The sequence below is a fragment of the Diospyros lotus genome, chromosome 9 (genome assembly GCF_014633365.1).
Source record: "Diospyros lotus cultivar Yz01 chromosome 9, ASM1463336v1, whole genome shotgun sequence".
Classification (NCBI taxonomy): domain Eukaryota; kingdom Viridiplantae; phylum Streptophyta; class Magnoliopsida; order Ericales; family Ebenaceae; genus Diospyros; species Diospyros lotus.
Genome location: NC_068346.1, coordinates 31194492 through 31218956, shown reverse-complemented (window position 1 = coordinate 31218956; position 24465 = coordinate 31194492). Strand labels below are relative to the sequence as shown.

The following is a 24465-nucleotide window of genomic DNA, read 5'->3' as shown; positions in this document are numbered from 1 at the left end:
AAATTGGATATCACTTTAGCTCAAATTTAAATCTAAAACTTTCTTTCTCTGTCAGTGTATCATTCTCCGCATGAGATCAAATCCAAGTATCTTGAGCATCAGTGGAAGGGGGTCCTCAACAACTGTAAAACGAATTCTTATTTATGATTTTGTTTTTTTTTTGGCTGACAATGTGGGAAGTCCTTCATTGATAGCAGAAGAAATCCATTTATGAGTTAATAATTATTATATAGTTTTTCCCATGTTGCTGAAAAAGGAAGGGAGGGATGCTCTGAAGTGGTCTCCCGGCACAATAAGCTGCCTGTACACACCCTGCTGTAAATATGGCCTATTTTGTGCTTCTTCCAGATCAAACATGGTTGGAATAGCTGAACTAGGAGATCATTGGGAGCCCGGCAGAACCCAACGGCTCAGAGAAATTAAGAACTTGGAACCTCCAAAATTATATGGGAATCGATTGGGAACCACTTGACCATTGTTATTCTAATGTTCAACCACATAATCCTTGTGCAAACTTGAGAACAGGGAATATAATAACGGCTATTAATATCACTTTTACAAGAAGAAAACATTTCACGATCTATTATCTCACAATTTAATCAATGAGGTTATGCAATACAGCAGGCCTTGAAAACCCAATCCCTCCATTCAATGCATAGCAACAGAAGTAGAAAAGGCAGCAGATGCGGAGCACATACATAGAATCATGGTACAAAATATCAAAACATCAAGGGAAACCACAATGGATAGAATTGACTTCGAGTCCAATCAGAAGGTAATCTAGAAACTTATGACAAAACCAATGTGAATCATAGATTTATGGTTAATTCAAGTAACCAACAAAAAGTAGATGCATTATATTCAAAAAGAGGGCTTCAAGTGTGATTATAAGTGAGCAAATTTTAAGAATATGTTTTCTGTATGGTATCCACACTATTCCACCACTTTTTGGCTACCCATTTACTGAGCACTATTAAATGTCTTCTAAGTGACTTTGCTACAACTTTCTATAACTTCTTCCAGCTTCATCAACAAAGTTCCCAACAGAATAGGTTTCACCATGAAAGCAAGTTCTCCAGCAACTATGTTTCATGGGCAGAATATGTGACACAAAGATAAATCAGAGCAAAAGACAGGTAAGACTGACCTGTAAATCAAATTCAATATCCAGAGGTAATACACCTTTTCCAAGAATATATCTCTGGAAATGAATTAAAAACCGATCAAGTTTCCTCTTTGAAGAACCTCGACCAAAATAATGCCCACAGGTTTCAAGAAGTGTAATAACCATTCTCACACGAAAACAGTCTTCTGGTGGGTCCAACACATCTTGCTAGCAAAATTAAAAGCCAAATAAAGTATGATATTAGACTTTGCAGGAAAAAGAAAAACAAAGCAAAAATAAAAGCAGCTCATACTGAAAGATTAAAGATATTCGACTTCACATAAATGCTACAAGATTGAAAACTCAGAACTTCCGTAAATAAGAAACACGTGATTTTATTTGTATGATATTTCTACTGCTTTCTTTAATCAAACAAAATATCAGATCAAGAGCACTGGTATATTTTATTACAAATGTGATGCATGCATAACATATTCAACAATAAACAATTCTTGAAGAATAGATTAAGTTCAAGATATGGAAGTAGTGAAAGCAAAATCCCAACTTAGATTTCAGCTTCCTCCGGTAATTTAAATGCATGCAAGGACTGTAGTCTCATGTATAGCATATCAAAATCAGTATCTGGAGATAAAAGGTTTAACCAATATTATAAAAGAAAAAAAGAAGAGCAAATTTGAGATTGATTAGGTCAAGATGACGATGATAACAGCACCAAGCTGTAATCCTTAATCCCATTAGGTGGGATTGGCTATATGCATTCTACCTCACCACTCATATCTACCCATGATCAGATCTTCTATAAGACTACTATATCCCATGTCAAGTACAAAAGTTTTGTGAGGTTTCTTTGGTCCTATGTTCCTCTTTTAATTTATTTTTTCTCCGTTTCCCCCCTCCCCTGTCTTCTCTTTTTCCAATTAAGGATCATGCATTGGGGTTAATTTTGAAGGTTGTTCTCCTGGGAGCAGCAGAAAAATAGGAAATGTTGGCCTGTTCCTAAGAACACAGTAAAATAATAATTTTAAATATTGCAAGGCACTCTGTAAAGGCCATGCTACAGAAGCAGAAAACTTGAGTTTGCATCTGGTAGACTCTTACAAGTAAGCCAGTTCTGGGCTGGGAATCTGTGGGTTTTACAGCTTTATGTAAATGAGGAAAGTTAGTTGTTGATGTCATAGGATCACTTCATATCACATTGCTTTTGGATAAGGCATGTTCTTAAGATTTATAGGTCAGGCAGTGCCAAGCATGTGATCTGTTATCCAAGAAGCTGGTCACTGTTGATTCCACTAAGAACCATCATTGCCCTTTCAGAGTCCTTATTTGTTTATGTGATGGTATATTTTCTTCTTTATTTTACCCCATGCGCTGGTGATCTACAACATCTTCCTACATGAATAGTTCAAATGGACTACGCGCACGTGTGCACAAGAGAGAGAGAGAGAGAGTTCCAGATCTAGGGAAGGTAATGAATACAAAAACTTTTCTTCTCTTTCCTATCTGGTTGTGGGTGGAGATAAAAGAATAAAATCCCAAGGAAGAGAATAAAAACAATTTCCTCAGTTTCCTTTTTGTTCTTCCATATTCTCGATATAGTACATACCTCTTATTATTTTGTTCTTCTTTCTATAAGGATTCAACACAAGCAAAGTTATTTTCTTTTCATTCTCCCTTGTGTTCTCTTAGCAAAATCAAAGAAAGGCACCATTCTCACCAATCTATCTCTTTCCCTCGCAGAAGTTCTAAAACACATCTAAGATCCCAACCATCATTATCATCATCATAATTGCACCTAATCCTAACCATGTTAGGGTTGGTGGCAAGATATTCATACTGTCAATTGGGTTCTAACAGTCACTTTGGCAATACAAATCCATGCAAAAGAAAAATGTGGCAAAATTTTACACTGGATGCCCGTCTTGATTGAACCCTCTTGCGAGGAAATGATGAGATAAAGATAAATAGATAAATGAAGGGAGAAAAAAATTCAAGTAACCACATGAAAAACACAGCATCTTCCACTGCTTAAGCGTTTGTAATACAACCTAAGTTTTTTTTTTTTCTTTATTTCTTAATTGGATGTAATCTAATAGATCTCGTTCACCAGACTAACTTTCCAATTGAATAAAATAGTAACATGAGACATGACCCTCAGATAAAAATATTCTGATGCAGTTAGCAAGGAACACCTGGTTATTACAAACTACCTGTGTCAACATTTTCCTTATTCTCTACTATATTATTTATTTATAGTATCATGACTTCTCTATTTGTATATTACATTCATTATTCATTAAATATTAATCATTCAAGTACTCTACAGTCCAGAGGTACTGCCTTTCTACTTACTAGTTTGTTGGATTAATAAATAAGTGGAGTGTTATGTGGATTAAAAGGTTTAAAGGCTGTCCACAATGCAAGAGCTCCCAGCTTCACAAGTATGGGAGGAAGGTCATTTTTTTACACAACCTTACCCTTGATTTGCAAAGAGGTTGCTTCCAAAACTGTATATTAAAAGGTTAAATATGAAAATTTGAGCCTATAACAAGAGACAAACCTCATATCCACTAACTAAATTTTTCTATTGCAACCAACTAATAACTCCTTACCTCTGGAGTTCCATGGCCAAACACGAGAATCAAGTAAAGTGTATCAAAAATGACAGATGATTCCAACTGCTCATAGTTATATAGTTCCCCTAAAAGCCGCATGTGAGCAAGGCGGCGTTGCTGCATCCCATAGTCATTCACCTCCAATCCCAGTCTTACTTCCTCCAAGACCTGAAGATAAAAAAACATTAATAGTGACAATAATTGATGAAAGCCACTCAGCCCAAACACAACATGTGCACATGCAAAACTGGTCTTAAATAAAATCCCATACAAATCATAGAACCTAATTTACATTAACAACATATCAAGCCTTAATCCCACTAAACCTGGAACTTATATACAAAAACAAATTGGTGAGAATCTACAATAAAGAAAAATGCATTAGAAATAGAAGAAACAACAAAACAATGGGGGATATATCATCCACATAATCATCACTAACCTCAATTCCACTAGATGGGGTATACGAATTTTTAACTCCCCAATAATCTATATTCATGGCCATGTCTTTTGTAAGGCTATTATTTCAAATATCATATGTAAGGGTTTCCCACCTTATTTTCTTTGGTATTTCTCTAACTCTTTTACTACAAATTTCTTCCATTTCATCCACACCTCAAAAGTGTCTATTGGTCATTTAATTATCTAAACTATCTTGATTGCATCAAAATATATCTTATCTTCAACAAACGCCACCATAACCATATTATGATAATTCCATTTCTAATTTTGTCACTTCTTGTAAGGCCATGCATCCAACATAACATTATCATCTCAATTACTGATTTTTCACATATTGGTACCTGTCTGATAAAACTTCTCTTTTAGCATTAACAAGTTTTTATGATCATGTAAAATGTTGGGTATGCTTCTCCATTTTAACTATCCTACTTTGACTTTTGTGAGTTGCATCCTCAATATTTTTTCTCTTTTTGAACAACTGATTTAAGATATCAAAAAGTTATACTAATGGGTTGAGTAATCCCCTTTTAACACTTCTGGCCTTAGTATTACTACTTATCACAACTAGTCCCAAGTTCAAAAAAAGGAGATTTGTGTGTTGGTTAACAACCTATTGAATTGGGAGCACAGCAATGAACTCAATCTTGGCCAATTCCAGTCACACACACGATTTGAATCCCAAAATACAGAAACAGAAAATAAGAACATAAACATAAATCAAATGACAATGAAAGAGATACGCAAACCACGAGAAGACAGTCATTTATCCTGGTTCAGATTATCAAATGATAATCCTACATCCAGCCTCTTGATCCCGAGAGCAATCCACTAAGAACTTTGAAAAATCAATACAAGAATCCGTCACACGAGTATAGTCGCTTATGAGATTACAAAGACTATCTTGAAGTCTAGGCTTTCCTCTCAATCACAGCACTCATTACAATAGAATGAATGAAGTCTAGGCTTTCCTTCTATTTATAGACATTTTGGGCAGACAATACAAGGAATATAAAAGACAACACAATACCTATTATACCCCTCATACAAATACTACCGTTAGACACAACCTAACCTAACTAATTCTGCCACTTGAATATAATTGGACTCCACTGATTTCTTCTAGGCTACACTCAATGCAAACATACAACACAACCAATGTGAAGTCAACAAATCTTATTATCATGGATTCTAGACAAAATATCATTTTCTTGCCCCTTTAGTGATATGCTTCTTTCTCACAAGGCAAAAGATCAGTTTTCACTAATGATTGAAATTTATATCGAGAGTGCCTTTGCTAAACTCCGCCTGGGGATGTTATCTACTACCGGTCCCAAGCCTGGATAAAGGACGAGGGTTGTGTCAGGTAGTTGACAGCCAACGTAAAACCTAGTCGGATCCAAAAACATGAAATCTAGACAACCGATGAAAAATCCTTAGAGCGTAACCCTTCATATCAGTGTTCTAAAAGGCGCTAGGCGCTAGTTGGGCTGCAAGCTTCAGCCTAACGCCTAGGCGAGGCCCAGACACCGCCTAGAAAATTTAATATTTTTAATTTTTTTTCATAATATATTCTTTCTTTCCCCCACCCCCTCAAATTTCAGCGTGTTCTCACTCCTCCCCCCCCCCCCTAAAAATTTCACAGCGCTCTCTCTCTCTCAAACCTGCCTCCTCCGAGCACACCGCTGCCCCCGCCATTGCCAATCGGACCATCTGCCTCCTTCGATCACATCGTTGCCCCCCGCCATTGCCAATCGGACCGTCTGCCTCCTTCGATCACATCGTTGCCCCCCGCCAATGCCAATCGGACCGTCGTTGTGTTACCACAGGTAAGTCCGAAGGCTGTTCCAGTCCCTGTCCAGCAATGACGGCAACGACCGCAACAACGAAGTCGGGCGACCCAAGCCGATGCGAAGGCAACGGCTGCGACGATCATCACTGATGGAGTCGAGCGAGAGGTCTCGAGCCCAAACCACGTTTGGGCGGCCAAGGCGACGCCTCGCCACCTTGGCCGCCTAGGAGCCGCCCGAGCCCGATTAATTGGGCCGGTGCCTAAGGGGCCGATTTGGAGGAACTCGCGGCAGCCAGGGGCGGCCTAGGCTGCCTTTTAGAACACTGCTTCATAGCGACGCGCTACACTACTCACGTGTAGTGTCAAGTTAGCTAAGGCCGCTGCATCGGCGCCCAGATGTAGTGACAAATGAGCAAGGGTCCCTGCATTTGTTTGGACGGATGTGGGTAAAGAAGTTAGTTCAAAATCAAAACCAAAAACAAAATCAAATTCAAAGTCAAGGCCAAAACCAAAATCATAGATTAAGAATTGGGTCATGGAACATAGGAACATTAACAGACAAAGCTATGGTAGTGGTAGATGTGATGATTAAGAGAAAGATTAATATTATGTGCCTTCAAGAGGCGAGATAGGTAGGCAAAAAAGCAAAAACTTTATCAAAAATTGGATATAAAATATAATACACAGGAAATGATAGAGTGAAAAATGAAGTGGGGATTATTATGAATAAAAGCTTAGTAGATGAGGTAGTGGATGTAAAGAGAATAAAGGATAGGATTATTATGGTAAAGGTTGGTCTAGGAAGAATGACTATGAATATTTTTAGTGCATATGCACCATAAGCAGATTTAGGTGGAGAGATAAAAGCAAAATTCTAGGAGGACCTAGAGGGATTCACACAAATGATATCAAGAGGAGAGAAAATGATTATAGGAGGTGACTTAAATGGTCACGTGGATAGAGACAACAACGGCTATAGAGAGGTACATGGAGAGTATGGATTCGGGGAAGTTAATAATGAGGGTAAGTTTATTCTAGATTTTACTATGGCATATGGGCTCATCATAACCAATACTAGGTTCAAAAAACAGGACGAACACTTAATCACATATAAAAATGTCACATCAAGCACCCAAATAGATTACTTTCTCACGAGACAAGAGGATCGGTTATATTGTAGGGATTGTAAGGTGATACCGAGGGAGTGTTTAACTACTCAACATAAACATTTGGTACTTGACGTCCAAGTAAAAAATTGGAAGAGAAAAAATCACATAAAACAAAATCCAAGAATTAGGTAGTGGGATTTAGGGGAGAAACAACTAATCTTCAAAGAAAAATTAAGGGGTAGAAGGGAATGGAATGGAGAATGACAAACAAACCAAATGTGGAGGGAAATGGCTACTGCCCTGAGAAGCACGGCAAAGGTAGTCCTTAGAGAGACAAACGGTAGAGCCCCAAATCTTAAGGAATCTTGGTGGTGAAATGAAGAGGTACAATTGAAAATTAGAAATAAAAAAACTTACCATAAGACTGTATATCAGTGCAACAATGAAAAAAACCTAAAAAATTATAAAAAAGCAAAAAAGGCAGCAAAAAGAGCTGTCAATGAAGCAAGGCCAAAAGCATATGAGAATCTATATAAACGACTTGATATAAAAGATGGAGAAAGGGATATATATAAATTAGCTAAAACAAGGGATCTAAACCAAGTGAAATGCATAAAAGATGAAAACCAAACTATATTAGTGAATGAAGGAGTGATTAAGGAGAGATGGAATGAGTATTTCACAAAATTATTCAATGATGGTGGAGACACAAGAGTTAGGTTGGGACATCTTAGTAACTCCGAAGGAAACGTGAGCTATACATTTTATCGATATATAAGTTCAAATGAAATAAGGCAAGCATTAAACAAAATGAAAAATCATAAGGCGGTGGGACCGGATAATATACCAATAGAAACATGGAAATGCATGGGAGAAGAGGGCATCTCCTGGCTAACGAAATTATTTAATGCGATCCTTAAATTAAAAAATATGTCAGATGAGTAAAGGAAGAGTACTTTGGTTCATATATACAAGAACAAAGGAGATGTTCAAAATTGTGAAAATTACAGAGGAATTAAGTTAATAAGTCATACCATGAAACTCTAGAAGAGAGTAATAGAGCAAAGGCTCAGAAAAAAAACAGATATCTCGGAAAATCAGTTTGGTTTCATGTCTGGTAGGTCAACAATGAAAGCTATATACCTACTGAAGCACCTGATGGAAAGGTATCGGGATCAGCAGAAGGACCCGCATATGGTGTTTATAAATCTAGAAAATGCCTATGAAAGAGTCTCTAGAGAAGTATTATGGAGAGTTTTAGAGAAGAAAGGAGTCTGAATAGCCTATATACAAGCTCTTAAGGACATATATCACGGTGACAAGGGTCAAAACATGCGGAGAGGATACTGAACCGTTTAAAATTACAATGGGACTGCATCAAGGTTCTGCACTAAGTTCATACTTATTTGCTTTAGTAATGGATGAACTCACTAAACACATTCAGACAGAGATTCCATTGTGTATGCTATTTGTAGATGACATAGTGTTGGTGGATGAAACAAAAGAGGGAGTGAACACTAAGCTTAAGCTGTGGAGAAACAATTTAGAATCTAAGGGATTTAAATTAAGTAAAAGGAAAATAGAATATATGGAATGTAAATTTAGTAAGAATGCAAAAGTGGAGGATGTTATAATAAAATTGGAAGATCAAATCCTACAAAGAAAAGACCATTTTCGATATTTGGGATCAATGATTCAAAAAGATGGAGAAATTCACGAGGATATCACGCATAGAATTAAGGCAAGTTGGCTAAAATGGAGAAATGCATCGGGGGTGTTATGTGATAGTAAAATCCCATTAAAACTGAAAGGAAAATTCTATAGAATAGCTATAAGACCAGTCTTGTTGTATGGCTCAAAATGTTAGGCAGTCAAATACCAACGTAAGCAAAAGACAAGCGTAGCGGAGATGAGGATGCTAAGATAGGTGTGCGGCCATACAAGAAAAGATAAAATTATAAATGAGGTTATTTATAATAAGGTAAGAGTAGTGTTAATCGAGGAGAAGATGAGAGAAACTAGACTAAGATGGTTTGGTCATGTGAAAAGGAGACCAACAGACGCTCATGTGAGGAGAGTTAATGAAATGAAACAATTAATAAAAATAAAAAATAAAAAAAGATAGAGGCAGACTCAAGAAAACTTTGAGAGAGACATTAAAGTTTAATATGAAGTGTATGGGCCTAAATAAAGGCTGAATACATGGAAGTCTAGAATTCATATAGCCGACCCTACATAATGGGATAAAGGCTGAAGTAGTTGTTGTTGTTGTAGAGTGCCTTTGCTAACTAGTTGGAACAGGAAAATTAACATGGGGCAGAACTAAGGCTATGTTCTGCTATTATGTAGTGTTTGACAAGTTTTCCTTTTGTAAATTTGTAATTGCTGGCAGGATAGGTGTTTATCCCAGGGAGCAACTTCTAGAGGGAAAGTCTATTTTGTCTTTAGTGCCTCTCTCTCAAGGTTCAGGCATGAATCCCCAACTTCTCATTTGCAGTAGGAACAAACTAAAAGCCTTCGGAAAAGCCCTTGTTTCCAGCCTCTAGCTAAAGTTAATGCACTGTGTGTCCTCTTCCCAAACAGATGCTCCAGGCAAGGAGAGTAAGTATCTTATGAATCACCTGATAGTCCAACTCAAGATACTTGGAAGAGTAATAGGGGGCTTAATGTGCCATATGAAAATTTCAATAACATGGAGAAAAGTATGGTGTCACATGGAGCTTCCCAGGTGTGGGACGTGTCAATTGCAATGTGCACACCCTCAAAAAACCAACTCAATTTGAAATCTCAGAACATAGCAATGACACACGAAATATTGCATGTTACATTTATGTAAGCAGGTTAAGTTTACTAATTTGCTAGATTTTTTCTTTAGGCTACATAATTCATTAGATATTTCATTTATAATAGAAATCACGATATGCAACTTGGAAAAACCTTTGATTATGATTCTTAAAACTCAAGGGTACAATAGATATATTTTGATGATAACAAAAATTATTAAAACTTATTTTTACATAAATATTTTTAAAAAAAAATTGGGCATTTCTACCAAAGCCTAAAATACTTTGAAACATCTTAAGGAACTTTGGTTGACCTAAGTTAAAACAGAATGCTCAGGTTGTCTTCTAACCAAGTTCGGTCAACCTAAGATACCATTTCGGTCCACCTAAGTGAGACAAAATATTAGGTCTGCTCGCTGGACCTCTTCAGTCCATGAAAGTTGAGATTTCAATCAATTGAAGCCATCTAGAAAGATCTAGATCAGTTGATCATTAACTTCAATCGACCTAAGCTATGAGCTAAGTCAATTGAACTTGTCAAGAAACTTAAAATGTCTCATCCATCTTATTCCACTTTGTGCATAATAATCATCTCTTGTTCATAGGTCTTATACATTATTGAACTATATTCTCATGATATATACCTGATCTTGAACAAAATAACTCAGAAGGTATACTTTCCCTATATGGTTAGGCATGTAACCAGACATCCCTCAGAAAAGTAACCTATCTCTAATTTTGAGACCTTGGGACTTCACATATCTAGAGAAATTCTCCTTTTTTGATAACCCTAATTAGTTTTGTACCCGTTGTCCCCCCATCTGAGCATATTATTCTTATATCCCTAAAGCTCATCCTTTGTACAGACAGTAAATGTGAGATCACATATCATATTATCTATGTTTTTACAACTTAATTTACTTATAAGTAAATGCTCAAATTTTCTCTTATTTTGAGAACCTTTTCTTCACAATATATTTCTCTATTATTTTCATTTCATGAATGTGTTGACCTTCATCCAAAGAACCCAACAGAAGTTCATTTTCTCAGCAAAGCTGATCAACCCCTTCTTTGAAAAGTCTGATGCATTTTTTGAATTTCATACATTCAAGGAGAATCACCTTCTTAGTCCAAAATAAGAGATGTGCAAAGGGATCAAGGAAACATCACTTAATTGTGCAAAAATTAAAATGTTTATGAGGAGAAATGGACCAATTATTCAATAAATTAGATTTCCATACTGAAAAAACCAACCTCGTCGACAACAGAAACTGCAAATTCATCATGATACCGACTCAAGCCAGCAGTAAGTGATGCAATCAAGTGAATCTGACCATACTTTCCTTTGTGAACCTTCATAAAGCATTTAAGAAGGTATAATTCACATTCACTCCAAGGTAATTTGCGGAGTTGTCTCAGAACATGCTCAATTGAAGACTTGTCGAGATCTGAGAAAAGTAGTTTTCGGATGTACTACAAGGTTCGCCACAGAAAGAAGTCAGCAACCAGGGATATCCTACAATAAAAGACACAAATCTTAAAAAAGAAAAAAATAGGATTTTGATACCTGATGCAATGCTGGACGGACTTTAGAGACCCGTGCAGATCGTTCTGGTGGTTTACAAAGGTAATAAGCATTTTCCACTAGTGTGCTGTGACGAGGATCCAAATTTTTGACATTTTTTAAACGCATCAATATCTCCAACATGTTAGCCATCCGTACAGTAGTTTCAGGAGACCGGTAAAGAAACCGACCACATGTCTCAAGAAGATTGCAAGCAACATCAATATTATGATGAGTAAAATCATCTAAACAAGCCTGGTGAAAGAGAAAGTAGCCTTCTGTAAGTATGATGCGACAATAATAAGTTGTTTCAAACTGATGTAAATGTATTATTAAAGTACCAATTGACAGCATAAACTTCATGTTTGCTTTCCAACTAGATTCAGTCCATCACAAGGTAAGCATAAATAAAAAACACACGTAATCACAATTGAAGTAATAAAAATTCGGAGAAAACTAACATGCAGTAGTGGTTTTAACAGAAAAAAATGCATTTAATTGCTCAACAGCTCCCTCTCAAAAAGAAAGAAACAAAAACAAATAAAAGAAAAATAATAACAAAAGGGTGGATACAGATCCAATAATTGGTGGATCTTACTGCTTGGTGGTGTGTGTGTGTGTTGGGGAGGGAAGATAGAGGAGACAACCAATAATCAATTATGAACTGTAGTCCTACCTTCAAACAACTAAAAAGAAGGCCAGCTGGAGCAATCCTGAACTTGCAAAGTTCTCCAATGAACCGAATATTCCTGATCTTTGTTTCAATGTTCATTTGATCCTAAAAAGGAAATTGCAGTTCACCAAAAAACTCAGTATCCAAACCGCAATAAATATATATGTGAAACAATTAAAAAACAGCCACTTCTATCCAAAAAAAAAAATGTATTCAAACAATGATAGACCTTCTTATTTATCAAAAAGTTAAACTCCTCCTCCAATAACTGCAAGAGCATGGAAGAGACATCCTTCATACAAGTTGACAGCGTAGCAACCATGCGTGAGTAGTATGGCAGCAATTCCAGAGATGTCCGGGGCACATTAAACAAAGCCCTGACAAGCTTTTTTCGGTGTGATTTCGAATTTAAATAACAAAATTCCACCTGATAAAGAAAAAGAAAACAGAGAATGTTATCTAACAATAAGAGCTTATTGTACAATAAATAAACACATAAGTTTCTGAAATAGATGCAGCAAAAGTACATCAACTCAAAAATTTTAAGCAAGCATGAGGCATTACAGATAACTGATCAATCAGGTCACGGCTCACACAACCAGGAAGCCTCTGCAGTAGACCATCCAAATTTGTTCCCTCAAGACCTTTAATTTTTTCCTTCTCAATTTCTCCTTTTTTCTCAGAATCCTTGTCTTTTCCTTTCTCTTTGTCAGGATCTTTTGTCTTTTCTTTGTCTTTTTCATCTTTATCTTTCCCTTTCTCATTTTTGCCCTCCTGCAAAGTTCCAGAATCCAAAGAAATCTCCACATAATCTGAGCTAGCCATCTGACCTTGGTCTGAATCAGGTGCCAAGTCCTTTGCACAAAAGATTCCATGCTAAGTGAACATGTCAGGATATAAGATATCAACTATTGTACATCAGCAATAGAAGTTAGAAAACAAATATGGCAGTAACAGCTGAAATGCACAGCAGCAATAAAGTTTGAAAATGATGTTAATCAACAAAATTGGATAAAAGTGGAAAAATCTTCACACGAATGAAACAAGCGAAAAGAGATAGGGAGGCAAAACAAATTTAATGAGAATACAACTCCAATGAGAGAAACAGATTGTTTAGCGATAGAAATTAGAGAACAAAACTCTTATGTTTCAGACATCCCAGGAAAATAAAACTTCAACTGCTCCACCAGTGCCCTATAAGAAGGCATTTGGGCATACTCCTGGGAAATGACAGTAACTGAAGGCAGACTACAAATACCATCTATATGATGTCATGCCTTACAAGAGTCATGTTGAAAGGCTCAGGTGGGAAAGTCTTTACAGTAGAGAATCTAACATAGCCAACATGATTCTCCCAGACATTGACCTGCTCATATGCGGCGACAAAAAGGTAACTACCAGAGGATCAAATGGCATGCTGAAGACAGAAAAATTACAGAAAGCAAATAGGGAGAAAAATAAAGCAAAAATATAGTTCCCAACTAATTGGGAGCAATGCATAAACTACAAGAAATTGTTAGAAATAGTAAATAAATTCGTTTAAAAATGTGTCCTAATGGATAAATCCAAATTATTGACATTATTTCAACACAGACTTTGTTCTTGAACACTGTCAGGAAAGAATAGGAACATTTAGGCTAGTAAATGAAGCAGACACTAGTTCCTTACAGATGGTTGCTCCTGTGTCTTTGAAGCCTGATCTGCCTTGGGCTCTGCTTCACCCAATAATACTGCAGGAACAAATGCTCTGGAAAGAACAAGTACATAATGTGTCTCAATAACCCTCTAGTTGGAGAACCTCACTTTAAGAACCACCATCTAGGAGACAATCACTGTCCAACAGGACACAGTTCATTCTGTTTAACGTGCAATTTACCATTGATATTACTTAAACAACCAAGACAAACCTTAGATCTGGTAAGCATTCATAAAAAGCTCTAGTATCTTCATCATCCCATATTGCTTCAAGAACAGAAGAATCTTTCCCAGAACCAGGAGATGATGTGTCCTCCCCTGTTGTGACCCTAGTTGTGTGACCATCCTCTGGCATCACTGGAGGCTGCATGTCAAGAGCCTCAGCTAAACTGCACAATACAATAATAAAAATTAGTGGAGTCAAAGAAACTGGAATTATTGGGAAGTAATAATAAAATCTACTCTGAAGGTCAAGTTGCTGTCACGACCTAGGGTTTTCCTAGGGTTTGGATGGAAAATTGAGAAGAGTATGGGGAAGAATTAGACAGAAATGGAGGGAGACTGCAAGAATAGAAGGAGAACAAAGGAGATCAAAAGGGGGAACAGAATTGGGAGGAAAATTAGAGAGAATTTGAGAGGGAAAATTAGAATTCAATTCATTCAACGACAAGCCTTCCCATCCTCTAGCTGTGGCTTATATATAGCCTAACAGCTTCCCACATGCACCCATGTGCAGTACAAACAGTAAGCATAACTGCCCATAGCTAAGGGCAAATATCTATAACAAAAAAGAAAAGAAAATTACAATTACTGCCCCAGGAAAGTGACAAATCCCCCCCCCCCCCCCCCCCCCCGGGGAAATGTTTCTTGTCCCCAAGAAACTTATTACCATTGAGCCACTGTTATGCATTCAATCCCAGCTTTCTCTATCTGTTTTATTCTTCTTTCTTTCTTTCTTTCTCCTTTTAGGTTTTTTCCTCTTTTGTTTTATGTTCCTGTTCTCTTGCTCTTCCTCTGCTAGGACCAGCACCAAAGACAGGTCATCTGCTTCAGCCGAAATGACAGCAAAGACTGTCATATTGCTATGAATTAAACATATTCATAACAGCCAAGAGAAAATTTCCTACTGGAATTTTCATCATCATCTTGACGTTTGATTTAACCAAAGCAAAGAGCAAGTGAGCAATCTGCCTAGGATCTTCGTTCTCAAGAACAGGCCTCTCAAGGTTCCATTCTTGTACTATAGCCGATTCTTCAGATATTGGACTAGGCACCAGGGGTAGTTCAATGGACTTTGCTTCCTCTGTCGGTCCATTGAATAATTCCTCATTAACAGGTTGATAGCAGAACAATTTGTCAATAGGCACATCTTGCTTTATCCGCCCTTCTTCAGGTCTATTGACTACTGTAACCAAATTCACTTCAACAAATTTCTTTCCCAGTGGAGCCCAGATAACGTCTCTGGTAGCTGCCATTCCTTCTTTCTCATCTTGGATTGTCTACTCCAATTCAGGTCTTTCCTCAACTGTAGTAGAAGAATTCTGAACAGACAAACTGCCTTTGAAACTTTTCTTTTTAAGGACTCAAAATGTTCCTTGGAAAAACATTCAGCTGGAATACTAACTTGGAACTTCTATGAAAACAGAATCAGTAAGTCATCCATCTTGTATTTGAGGTCAACGAGTTGATTGCGTCCTTCCTGGATTTCTTTTCTTGTTGTAGCGCATTCTTCCTCGAGTCCTTTTCTGATTGTGGCCCATTCTTCTCAATAGTAACTCAACTCCACCTGAATCTGTCCTAAGCCTGAAGGTCACCTGCAGATCGCATGACTCACAGCCAAGGAGCAATTAGAAATTAACCGCCCAAAAGTGTCGGGAAGCAACGACTGAGTACTGTTGGAAATTAATAGTCGAGGAGCATCAGAAATCATCACTGAAATTCGATGGGATCTGCTTCACAACTCAATGCCGAAGTTCGCTGAAATTAGCTGGCTCATTGTTGATTTCAGAATTCACCGCGATGGAAGTATCAGCATCTCGAGAGTTTGATTGGCTCTCGTTGCAACTCCTATGAATCACCTATTCTCAGTTTCGCTGACTCGCCTTTATCACATGCAGCGACTTAGATCCAGCTGCTAGAGAACAATAGTCAAAATTTGCCTGGATTTGCTTTGTGACTCTGTCCAATCAGAATTGATAGAATCATGTCAAGCTCCGCTTCCTGTTAAACTCTCCTGCCTAAGTCCACTGCAATTGCCGACGAGCAGATGTTATGAATCCGCTTTCTCAGTTGCAACTTCTTGAGAATTGGTTGAATGTTGCTTCGCTAGGACTGCTATGGTATCAGTTGAGAAGTAACCACAATCACAACCAAATTATAAAATTGTTTGCCTCTGTTAAATTCGCTTGCAATCAGCTTCCGAGGATGGCCTCACTCTAATATCAAATGCCACGACCTATGGTTTTCTTAAGATTTGGACGGAAAATCGAGTAAATTATGGGGAAGAATTAGATAGAAATGGAGGGAGACAACAAGAATAGAAGGAGAACAGAGGAGATCGAGAGAGGGAACAGAGAATTGGAAGGGAAATTAGAGAGAATTTGAGAGGGAAAATTAGAATTCAATTCATTCAACAACATGCCTTCCCATCCTCTAGTTGTGGCTAATATATAGCCTAACAACCTCCCACATACACCCCATGTGCAGTACGGTAACCACAACGACCTATAGCTAAGGACAAATATCTATAACAAAAAGGAAAAGAAAATTACAATTACTGCCCTAGGAACGTGACAGTTCCTAGGACCATTTTTTTAAGCCATTTTCTACTCACCAAGAAGCAAGTAGTAGGAAGTGTTTAGAATTTTCTTAGCTTTCCCAAAATGCTTGTTTGAACCGATTATTACGGACTTAGAATTCTAATTCCATAGGGTTAATGATTCCAATAAAATTAGAATTATGATTATTTCTGTTAGGAAGAAAACATTAAAAATTAAAATTAAATTCTAATTCTTATCTTAGGAACCAAGAAGAAAATGCAATTAATGCTTGACCATATTACCCTTAACAACTTGACAGCAATATTGATTGTCTCTAGAAAGACCAATTCCTCGAAAAATTTCACAAAGACAATTGTTGAGAGCAAAAATAATAATACAAAAAATAAAGTTAACGCTCTATTAACCATCTTAAGCTTTTAAATTAGATGATGGTTAATAATTCAACATGGTATCAAAATAAGTAAAATCCCTGAGTTCAAACCTCACTATTGACCCAATATTTAAATCGTTACAGGTGTTTGGACCAATTATGCAATGATATCCGACATTATCTAGCAGCCTCAGCTTTTACATCAAATGGGGTTAACAATTCAACAACAATAAATTGCAGGGGTAGCCACGAGGAAATTTTGATGAGACCTAGTTTCACTCATTATCCCATACATTATCTATTAAATATTCACTGCTCTTGCATGTAATGGTGGCTGTGGCTGGCCAATCGCCCTTATTAATGAAGATGAATAATCTAACAAACCACAAAGGCCCAACAATACAAATCGATAATAGCTAAAGTTATTGATAGCCTAACAAACTACATTACTTAGTTATATGAACTAATCAAAGCCAAAACAATAACAAAAATAGAGTATAAAAATCAAACACTAGACAGACTTAAATAGCATGACAGATGGAAAATATTATTGTCCTCAAGCTTACCTTAGATACAGCTTTTCATTATCTTTTGATGAGAAAATTAGTATCAGTAAGATGGAGAAGGGGCACTGTGAAAACCTTAGGAATATAAATAAAATATTGGAGGGAATTTATGGAAATAAAATAAAGGAATAAGTGTGGCCTGAGATCCTAATTCTTTTAATTAACAATCCAACCTACTTTCATTGGAATTCTAATTCCAAAGTTTGAATGTTTATAGGATTCCCATTCCTAGATTTTTTTTATTCCAAACATAAGAATTATAACCCATTTGGAAATTGAAATCAATTCCAAACGGAATCAGAATTCTAATTCCATAGTTTTAATGATTTGAAAGAACTGGAATTCTAATTATTTTTTTTTGGAATAAAATGCAAATAATTTAGAATTGAATTCCAATTCTTATGTTTAGAACCAACACGGACATGAAATTAAATGGATAGTTTGACCATTTACCCTTAACAACTAAATCAACATAAAAAGTTAATATATAACATTAAATAATTGATTTTAATTTTTAATTTTTAATTTTTCTCCACTATATCAATAACAGTGAGTTAAATACTCTTGTATTATAGAAAAAAATTAATTAAGAGATTAAATACCAAAAATAAGATTACGTTGCCATCACGTAAATAATTATATCATTTTTATTATTAAAAATGTTATAATAAAAAATATATTAACTATATCAATGCTAAAAATATGGTTTTCAATAAGTATTTTATTACAACTTCCAATTAATTGTAAATAGCATTCACAAACTTATATAATCCAAAATTACAACTTCCTGTCAGGATTGACACAGGGTTGATGAAGAACAGAATGTAGAACGAGAGAGGGAAAGAGAAAGAAGAGGGAGAAAACAGAGACAAATTAGGGAGAAACATAGAGAATAGAGAAAGAATTGAAGAGAGAGAGAGAGAAGAATTTCAGATTTCTTATTTCTCAACTCTTCAATACAGTCTTGAGGAGCTTTATATAGCTACTCTATATTCATTTTCAGTTACATGTTGTAACTGAAAATGAACAACTGTCCAGCAACTAATAAACTTAAATAACAGAAATAACAGCTGCTAATAGCAGAAAGAACAACTGCTAACTACTCAATTAATCTGCTACAATCAGCTCTCCTGTAAGCCCAATGCACCCGAGGTCTTGACACTTCTAGTACTTAGGTCCAGCAATACAACTTTCTTTGTCATCGAAATGTCATGGGGTTCAAGTGTACACATCAAAGAAATAATCCAACAAAATATACAGCTCAAATGATACAAATCTAGCAATGTTGAAATTATTTATAATCACACTACTCAGTTATATATACAAAACAATTAAACCAAAACACTGATAATAACAGAATATAAAAATTAAACACTGGATAAATTTAAATTACATAACACATAAAGAACCTCCATGCTGTCATGCATACCTTATGCATAGGCTCTTGGTTCTCTTACACAACATAAAAAATATGGAGAAGAGAAGAAGAAGAAGGAGAAGAAGATGATAATAAAAGGAAGATAGAAGAGTGGAAAATTTACACAGATAAAATGTATAAAACCAATTACTATGGTCATCAAGAATTTCTCTGGATGAAATGTTGTATAAAACCAAGAAACATTGAGAGACAACTATTATGAGCCTATTTGGTTGCGCTTCCATTTGAATTTTTAGTTTTCATTTTCAAAAATTTGAAAATGAGAATAGGAAATGGCATTTGGTTAGAATTTTATTTGTTTCAAAAATCTTGAAAATTTTTGAAAACTTAAAAAGAATAAATAAAATGCCATCTTAGTTCAACAACAACAATATATCAAGCCTTATCCCATCAAGTGGGCCTACATGGATTCTAGCTTGTTAATAAACTTGATCTATGGGCATTTTCGTGTTCCACAATTTTTGTTTCATTTTCTTCCCCTGCCCTACCCTCCCCTACACACCAGGTACATTCGCCTCTGTTCTGTGGAAGTCATCGGAGTCCAGCAACTCCCACCACAATTGAAGAGAGTAGGCCAAAAAAAAGCAGAAAACAGAAAACAGCATTGAAGAGAGCAGGTTTGTTAATCATCTCATGTTGAATTTTCATTTTTTCTTTACAGAAAATGGAAAACAAACCAAAAGAAATAAGAATAAAAACCAAAATGAGAACTGAAAGCAGAAAACAGAAAGTTTTATCAAACAACCCATAATCTAATGCATCTAAAATGCCAAACACCTCATGAAAACATTAGGAGAACTTCAAAGGCAAAATGTTGAATACCCATGCAAACAAGAATAACTATTTTCATGAAAGCAATAATGCACAAAATACTAGTCAAGGTGGTTGGTTCCAACTCATTTAGAATTGATCAGTCCATGTTCAAGTAAGTGACTATGAAAGAACTATAGACTCACCCCTCAACTCCACCAAAAAGCAGGAACTGCAACCAGTGAAAAATGGCAACTAGAAGAATAAATATAGCCTGCTAATAAGGAAAAGGAAGAATGATATTATTTAAATCAACAAAATGGGAACCAACTTACGCTGAAACACCGCGATACAGATGGTCATAAGATTTTCGCAGCTTTTCATACGAAGAGGCATTTTCATCACTCAGCTCACCTTTTGCATTAAGGATCTTTGCATTTTCATGCTCCATTTGGCGAAGTGACTGCAGTTGCCATGCATGAAAGGAAAGGAAAGGAAAAATTCCATCAGCTACTACCACTTGAATAAACATGCATACAGAGAGAAACGATTCTCCATGCCAATAAGAGTGAAATGCACAAGGTATAAAAAATTAAAAAAAAAATAAAAACAAAAAGAAGAGAGAGAGAGAACAACATAAGTTGAACTTATCAGCACCAAGACTACACTACTGAGTTCCAAAACAGAATCAAGGTCTTACATTGTGCTCTGATAAAAGTAGTTCTGCAACTGCATCATAATAGGAATGCATTGCCTTCCGGAAAAATTTCTTCTGATCCGCTTGAATATTAAGACCCTTAAAAAACTGCAAAAATATGTCAGGAATATTGCACAAAAGAGAAAACACCAGGCACAATAATGCCAAAGTCGAAAGATCATAGAATAGAACAAAAGGTAGCCATGGCTTTCCATTGAACAAATTGTTTTACATTTTCACAAGTCTTTTTTTCCACAAAAGTTTCCAGAGCAGGAGGCGGGCTGGCACATGTGTGTGTGGTTTTGGGGGGGGGGGGGGGGGGGGGGGGGGGGGGAATAAATATTGTCACATGACAATTTCAGCTTTAAGGAAAGGTAGATGGGTATGAGGAGTGGGACAAGGAAATATTAGAGGATCAAGCAGTGTGCAAATATGGCAGCCCACATCCAAACTGCGAAAAAAAACTGGTCTTTTATAACATGAACCCAATGCAAAAAATAGTAAAATTATAATGATACAGGCAAATGGTAGAACTATAAATTTATTTCATTGTGTCCAAGAAGCATTTGGTAGATATAATGCATAGAATTGCATGCATATTCACTCATGTTGAGATTGAAATAGAAAGGGAGTCAAAAAGGTTTGTTATTTGAAAGCCATGTTATACTGATTCAATCTCCCTCTTTGGCATTATGTACATGGATATTAAAAGTAAAATGTGAATAAAATAATGTGAATATACCAAAATATATAATACAAGAGAATATATATATATACAAGTATTTTAAGTTAATTACACTAATACCTCTTACTTATTTTATTTAACACTCCCCCCTCAACCTGAAACATATATATTGAACATGCCCAGCTTGGTACAAATGTAATTCACACGATAACCTCTAAGTGTCTTGGTGAGTAAATCAGTCAACTGATCATTGGAACCCATATATGTTGTAACTACATCCCCAAATAAAACTTTTTCTCTAACAAAGTGGCAATCAATTTCAATGTGTTTGGTTCTCTCATGAAAAATAGGATTAAAAGCAACATGCATTGTAGCCTGATTGTCACAAATCAATTGCATAGACTTGACCTGAGTAACTCCTAACTCCTCAATTAATTGTTTCAACTATATTAGCTCACATGTTGTTATGGCCATTGCCCTATATTCAACTTTTGCACTAGACTTACTGATAACAGTTTATTTCTTACTTTTCCAAGAGACTAGGTTTCCACCATCAAATACACAATATCCAGAAGAGAATCACCATTCACTAGGCAATCCTACCCAATCAGCATCCGTATATCCCACAATATGATTGTGTCTATGATTCTGATACAATACACATTGATCGGGGGCAACTTTAATATACCGAAGAATATGAATCACTGCATCTCAGTAACTGTCATAAGGTAAATCCAAAAACTAACTTACCACACTAACAGCAAATGAAATATCAAAACGTGTGAATGTGAGGTAATTAAGCTTTCCAACTAGTCGACAATAACGCCCAAGGTCAAAAAGAGGCTCCCCCTATCCCGATAACAATCCAATATTCGAATCCATAGCAGTATCTGTTGGCTTACATCCAAGCAACCATGTCTCCTCTAGCATATCTAAGGCATACTTTCTTTGAGAAATATAGATGCCTTGCTTTGACCGAGCAACCTCAATACCCAAAAAATATTTCAAGGGACACAATTCTTTAGTCTGAAACTATTGGAAGATGTGCCTTTAATTCAGTGATGCCAACATTAGCATCCCCTATAAGAACTATATCATCAACATATACCACTAGAAAAATGTGACGACTAAACTAAGAGCGATAAAAAATAAAATGATCAGCTCCACTATGAGTTAACCCAAACTCAAGAACAGCTAAACTAAATCGACCAAACCAAACTCAAGCAGACTGTTTTAGGCCATATAAGAATTTTCGAAGACAGCACACCAGCCCATACTCCCCCTAAGAAACAAAGCCAAGAGGTTGCTCTATATACACCTCTTCCTATAAATCGCCATAAAGGAAGGCATTCTTGATATCCAACTAATAAAGAGGCCAGTGAAACATAGTAACAAAGGACAAGAAAAGGCAAACATATGAGATCTTAGCAACAGGAAAAAAAGTTTCGCCATAATCCAAGCCAAAAACTTGAGTGTATCCTTTGGCAACAAGGCAAGACATAAAGCGATCAATCCGGCCATTAAGACCAACTTTAACAGTGTAAACCCAGCGACCATAGTTCTAAAAGGCGCAAAGGGTCCTAAAGCCTGAGGCGCACCTTTGTGAAGCGAGGCGCACCTTTTAGAAAAAAAACTAAAAATCTTGTAAAATCATAAAAAACTATCAAATTATCAATGATAACACATGCATATCATTAATGATTCATTATTTTCAAATTCTAAACTAACAACATCAAAGTTGATTCATTCATCATGCAAATTCTAAATTAGAAACATCATCAAAGTTCAAACTTAAAGTCTCAAAGTCAAACAAGTACCAATCATCACGCAAAGTTCTAAACAAATATATAAACACTACAAGTCCACAATCAATAAAGAAGTTTTAATCAATCATCATCAAGGAGATAATCAACATCAAGGTTAATATCTTCATCATCCCCTTCAATCATCCATTCATCTTCTTCTTCTTGTCCCAAATCTTCTCCCTCTTCCAAGTCTTCATCATCTTCGATCTTTGTCTCACTTTCCTTCTCCTCTTCAATCATCTAAGTTACTCGCCGCTTTGAAGTCGAAGCCGAAGTTAAACCCGATTGTGATCGAGTTTGTTTAATACATTGGGTAGATTTGGGTCTTTTTCTACTTTAAGGCAACTCCTCATCATCATCATCATATCCTTCACCAAATTGAAAATCATCATCTAACGATGCCATATTTCGCTCATCCCTGTTATTCTTCTTCTTTTGCATGTACTCTCCAATCTCTTATTTTACTGATGGAGGACATTTTGGACAAATTTTAGTACTCTCGACAATCAATAAACACTACAAGTCCACAATCAAGAAAATGTTTTCATTTTGAAAAATACTATTTTTCTAAGTCTGGAAGAATAGCACGTTATAAGAAGACATATAAGAAAATGTTTCATTTTGAAAAACTATCTCCTGGTATTTTAATAGTTAATATTCATTGTTGTTAAAATGATTTTTAATGAATTTTTCAAGAAATAGTAGGTATGTATTTTGGGGGTGGTAAAATCATTAAATCACGAGTTTGTACTAAAACCAAAATTCTATTTTTTCATTGTTATGTATTTTGATTTTTAGATATTTTTATTGAATCCAAATGGGGGTAATTTCTTATTTACATTTATGTATTAAAGTAAATGGACATTTACTTAAACTAAAGAAATGTAAATATGTTGTAATGTATACATGCTGGAACTGGGAAGATGGGAGGCTGGAGAGGAGAGGAAGACAGGATGCAGGCACGGCTAGAGTCGGGAGGAAGATGGAGTGAGGAGCGAATTGGACTACCCAAGTTTTAATTAAAACCTAGGTTTCATGAGGCGCACCCCTCGCCTCGGCGCCTCACCATGCAAGGCGAGGGCCTAACTGAAATCGCCTCGCCTCGGCCCATGCGAGGCGCCAAACTAGCGCCTAGGCGCACCTTTAATAACTATGCTAGCGACAACCACCAGGAGACTTACCCTTGGGAAGAGGTACCAAGTCCCAGTGGATTGTAAGACAGATATTTCTTCAAACATAACATCTCGCCACCCTGGATGAGAAAGAGCTTCTAGAACAGATTGAGGAAGAGAAGCAGAAGATAAATAAGAAACAAAAGCAGAATATCCAGGGGACAAAGAATTATAACTAACAAAATATGAAATGGGATGGAGAGTAGTGCAATAACAAGTACCTTTACGAAAAGCAATAGATAAGTCAAGATCAGAAACCAAGGGAGATGAACTAGAGGAAGAAGAACCAATTGGCACAGAGGATGAGTTAACGGACGGCTCCATTGACCTAGTGACGACAGGCTGCTGGTGGGGCCACAGGCTAAGGATGTCGCTGATAGACCTAAAGA

The 24465-nt window shown here is 36.3% G+C and overlaps 1 protein-coding gene across 6 annotated transcripts in view; it reads right to left on the bottom strand.

Moving 5' to 3' along the window:
• Positions 1–24465, bottom strand: part of LOC127809163 (regulator of nonsense transcripts UPF2) — a 54720-nt gene that overhangs the window by 2057 nt on the left and 28198 nt on the right. For 4 of the 6 annotated variants that reach the window (XR_008025086.1, XM_052347891.1, XM_052347894.1 and 1 more), the window contains 11 exons: positions 20418–20522; positions 20053–20180; positions 14026–14202; positions 13787–13865; positions 12683–12994; positions 12348–12545; positions 12122–12223; positions 11449–11700; positions 11136–11354; positions 3736–3906; positions 1148–1333 (listed from right to left, as the gene is read on the bottom strand). Coding sequence is in view for 5 of the 6 variants with exons in the window: in XM_052347891.1 (XP_052203851.1) it covers positions 1148–1333; positions 3736–3906; positions 11136–11354; positions 11449–11700; positions 12122–12223; positions 12348–12545; positions 12683–12994; positions 13787–13865; positions 14026–14202; positions 20053–20180; positions 20418–20522 (1929 nt within the window). In the remaining variant the exon portion in view is untranslated. The remainder of the gene's footprint in view (positions 1–1147; positions 1334–3735; positions 3907–11135; positions 11355–11448; positions 11701–12121; positions 12224–12347; positions 12546–12682; positions 12995–13786; positions 13866–14025; positions 14203–20052; positions 20181–20417; positions 20523–24465) is intronic. The other 2 variants (XM_052347893.1, XM_052347895.1) reach the window with 1 other exon arrangement.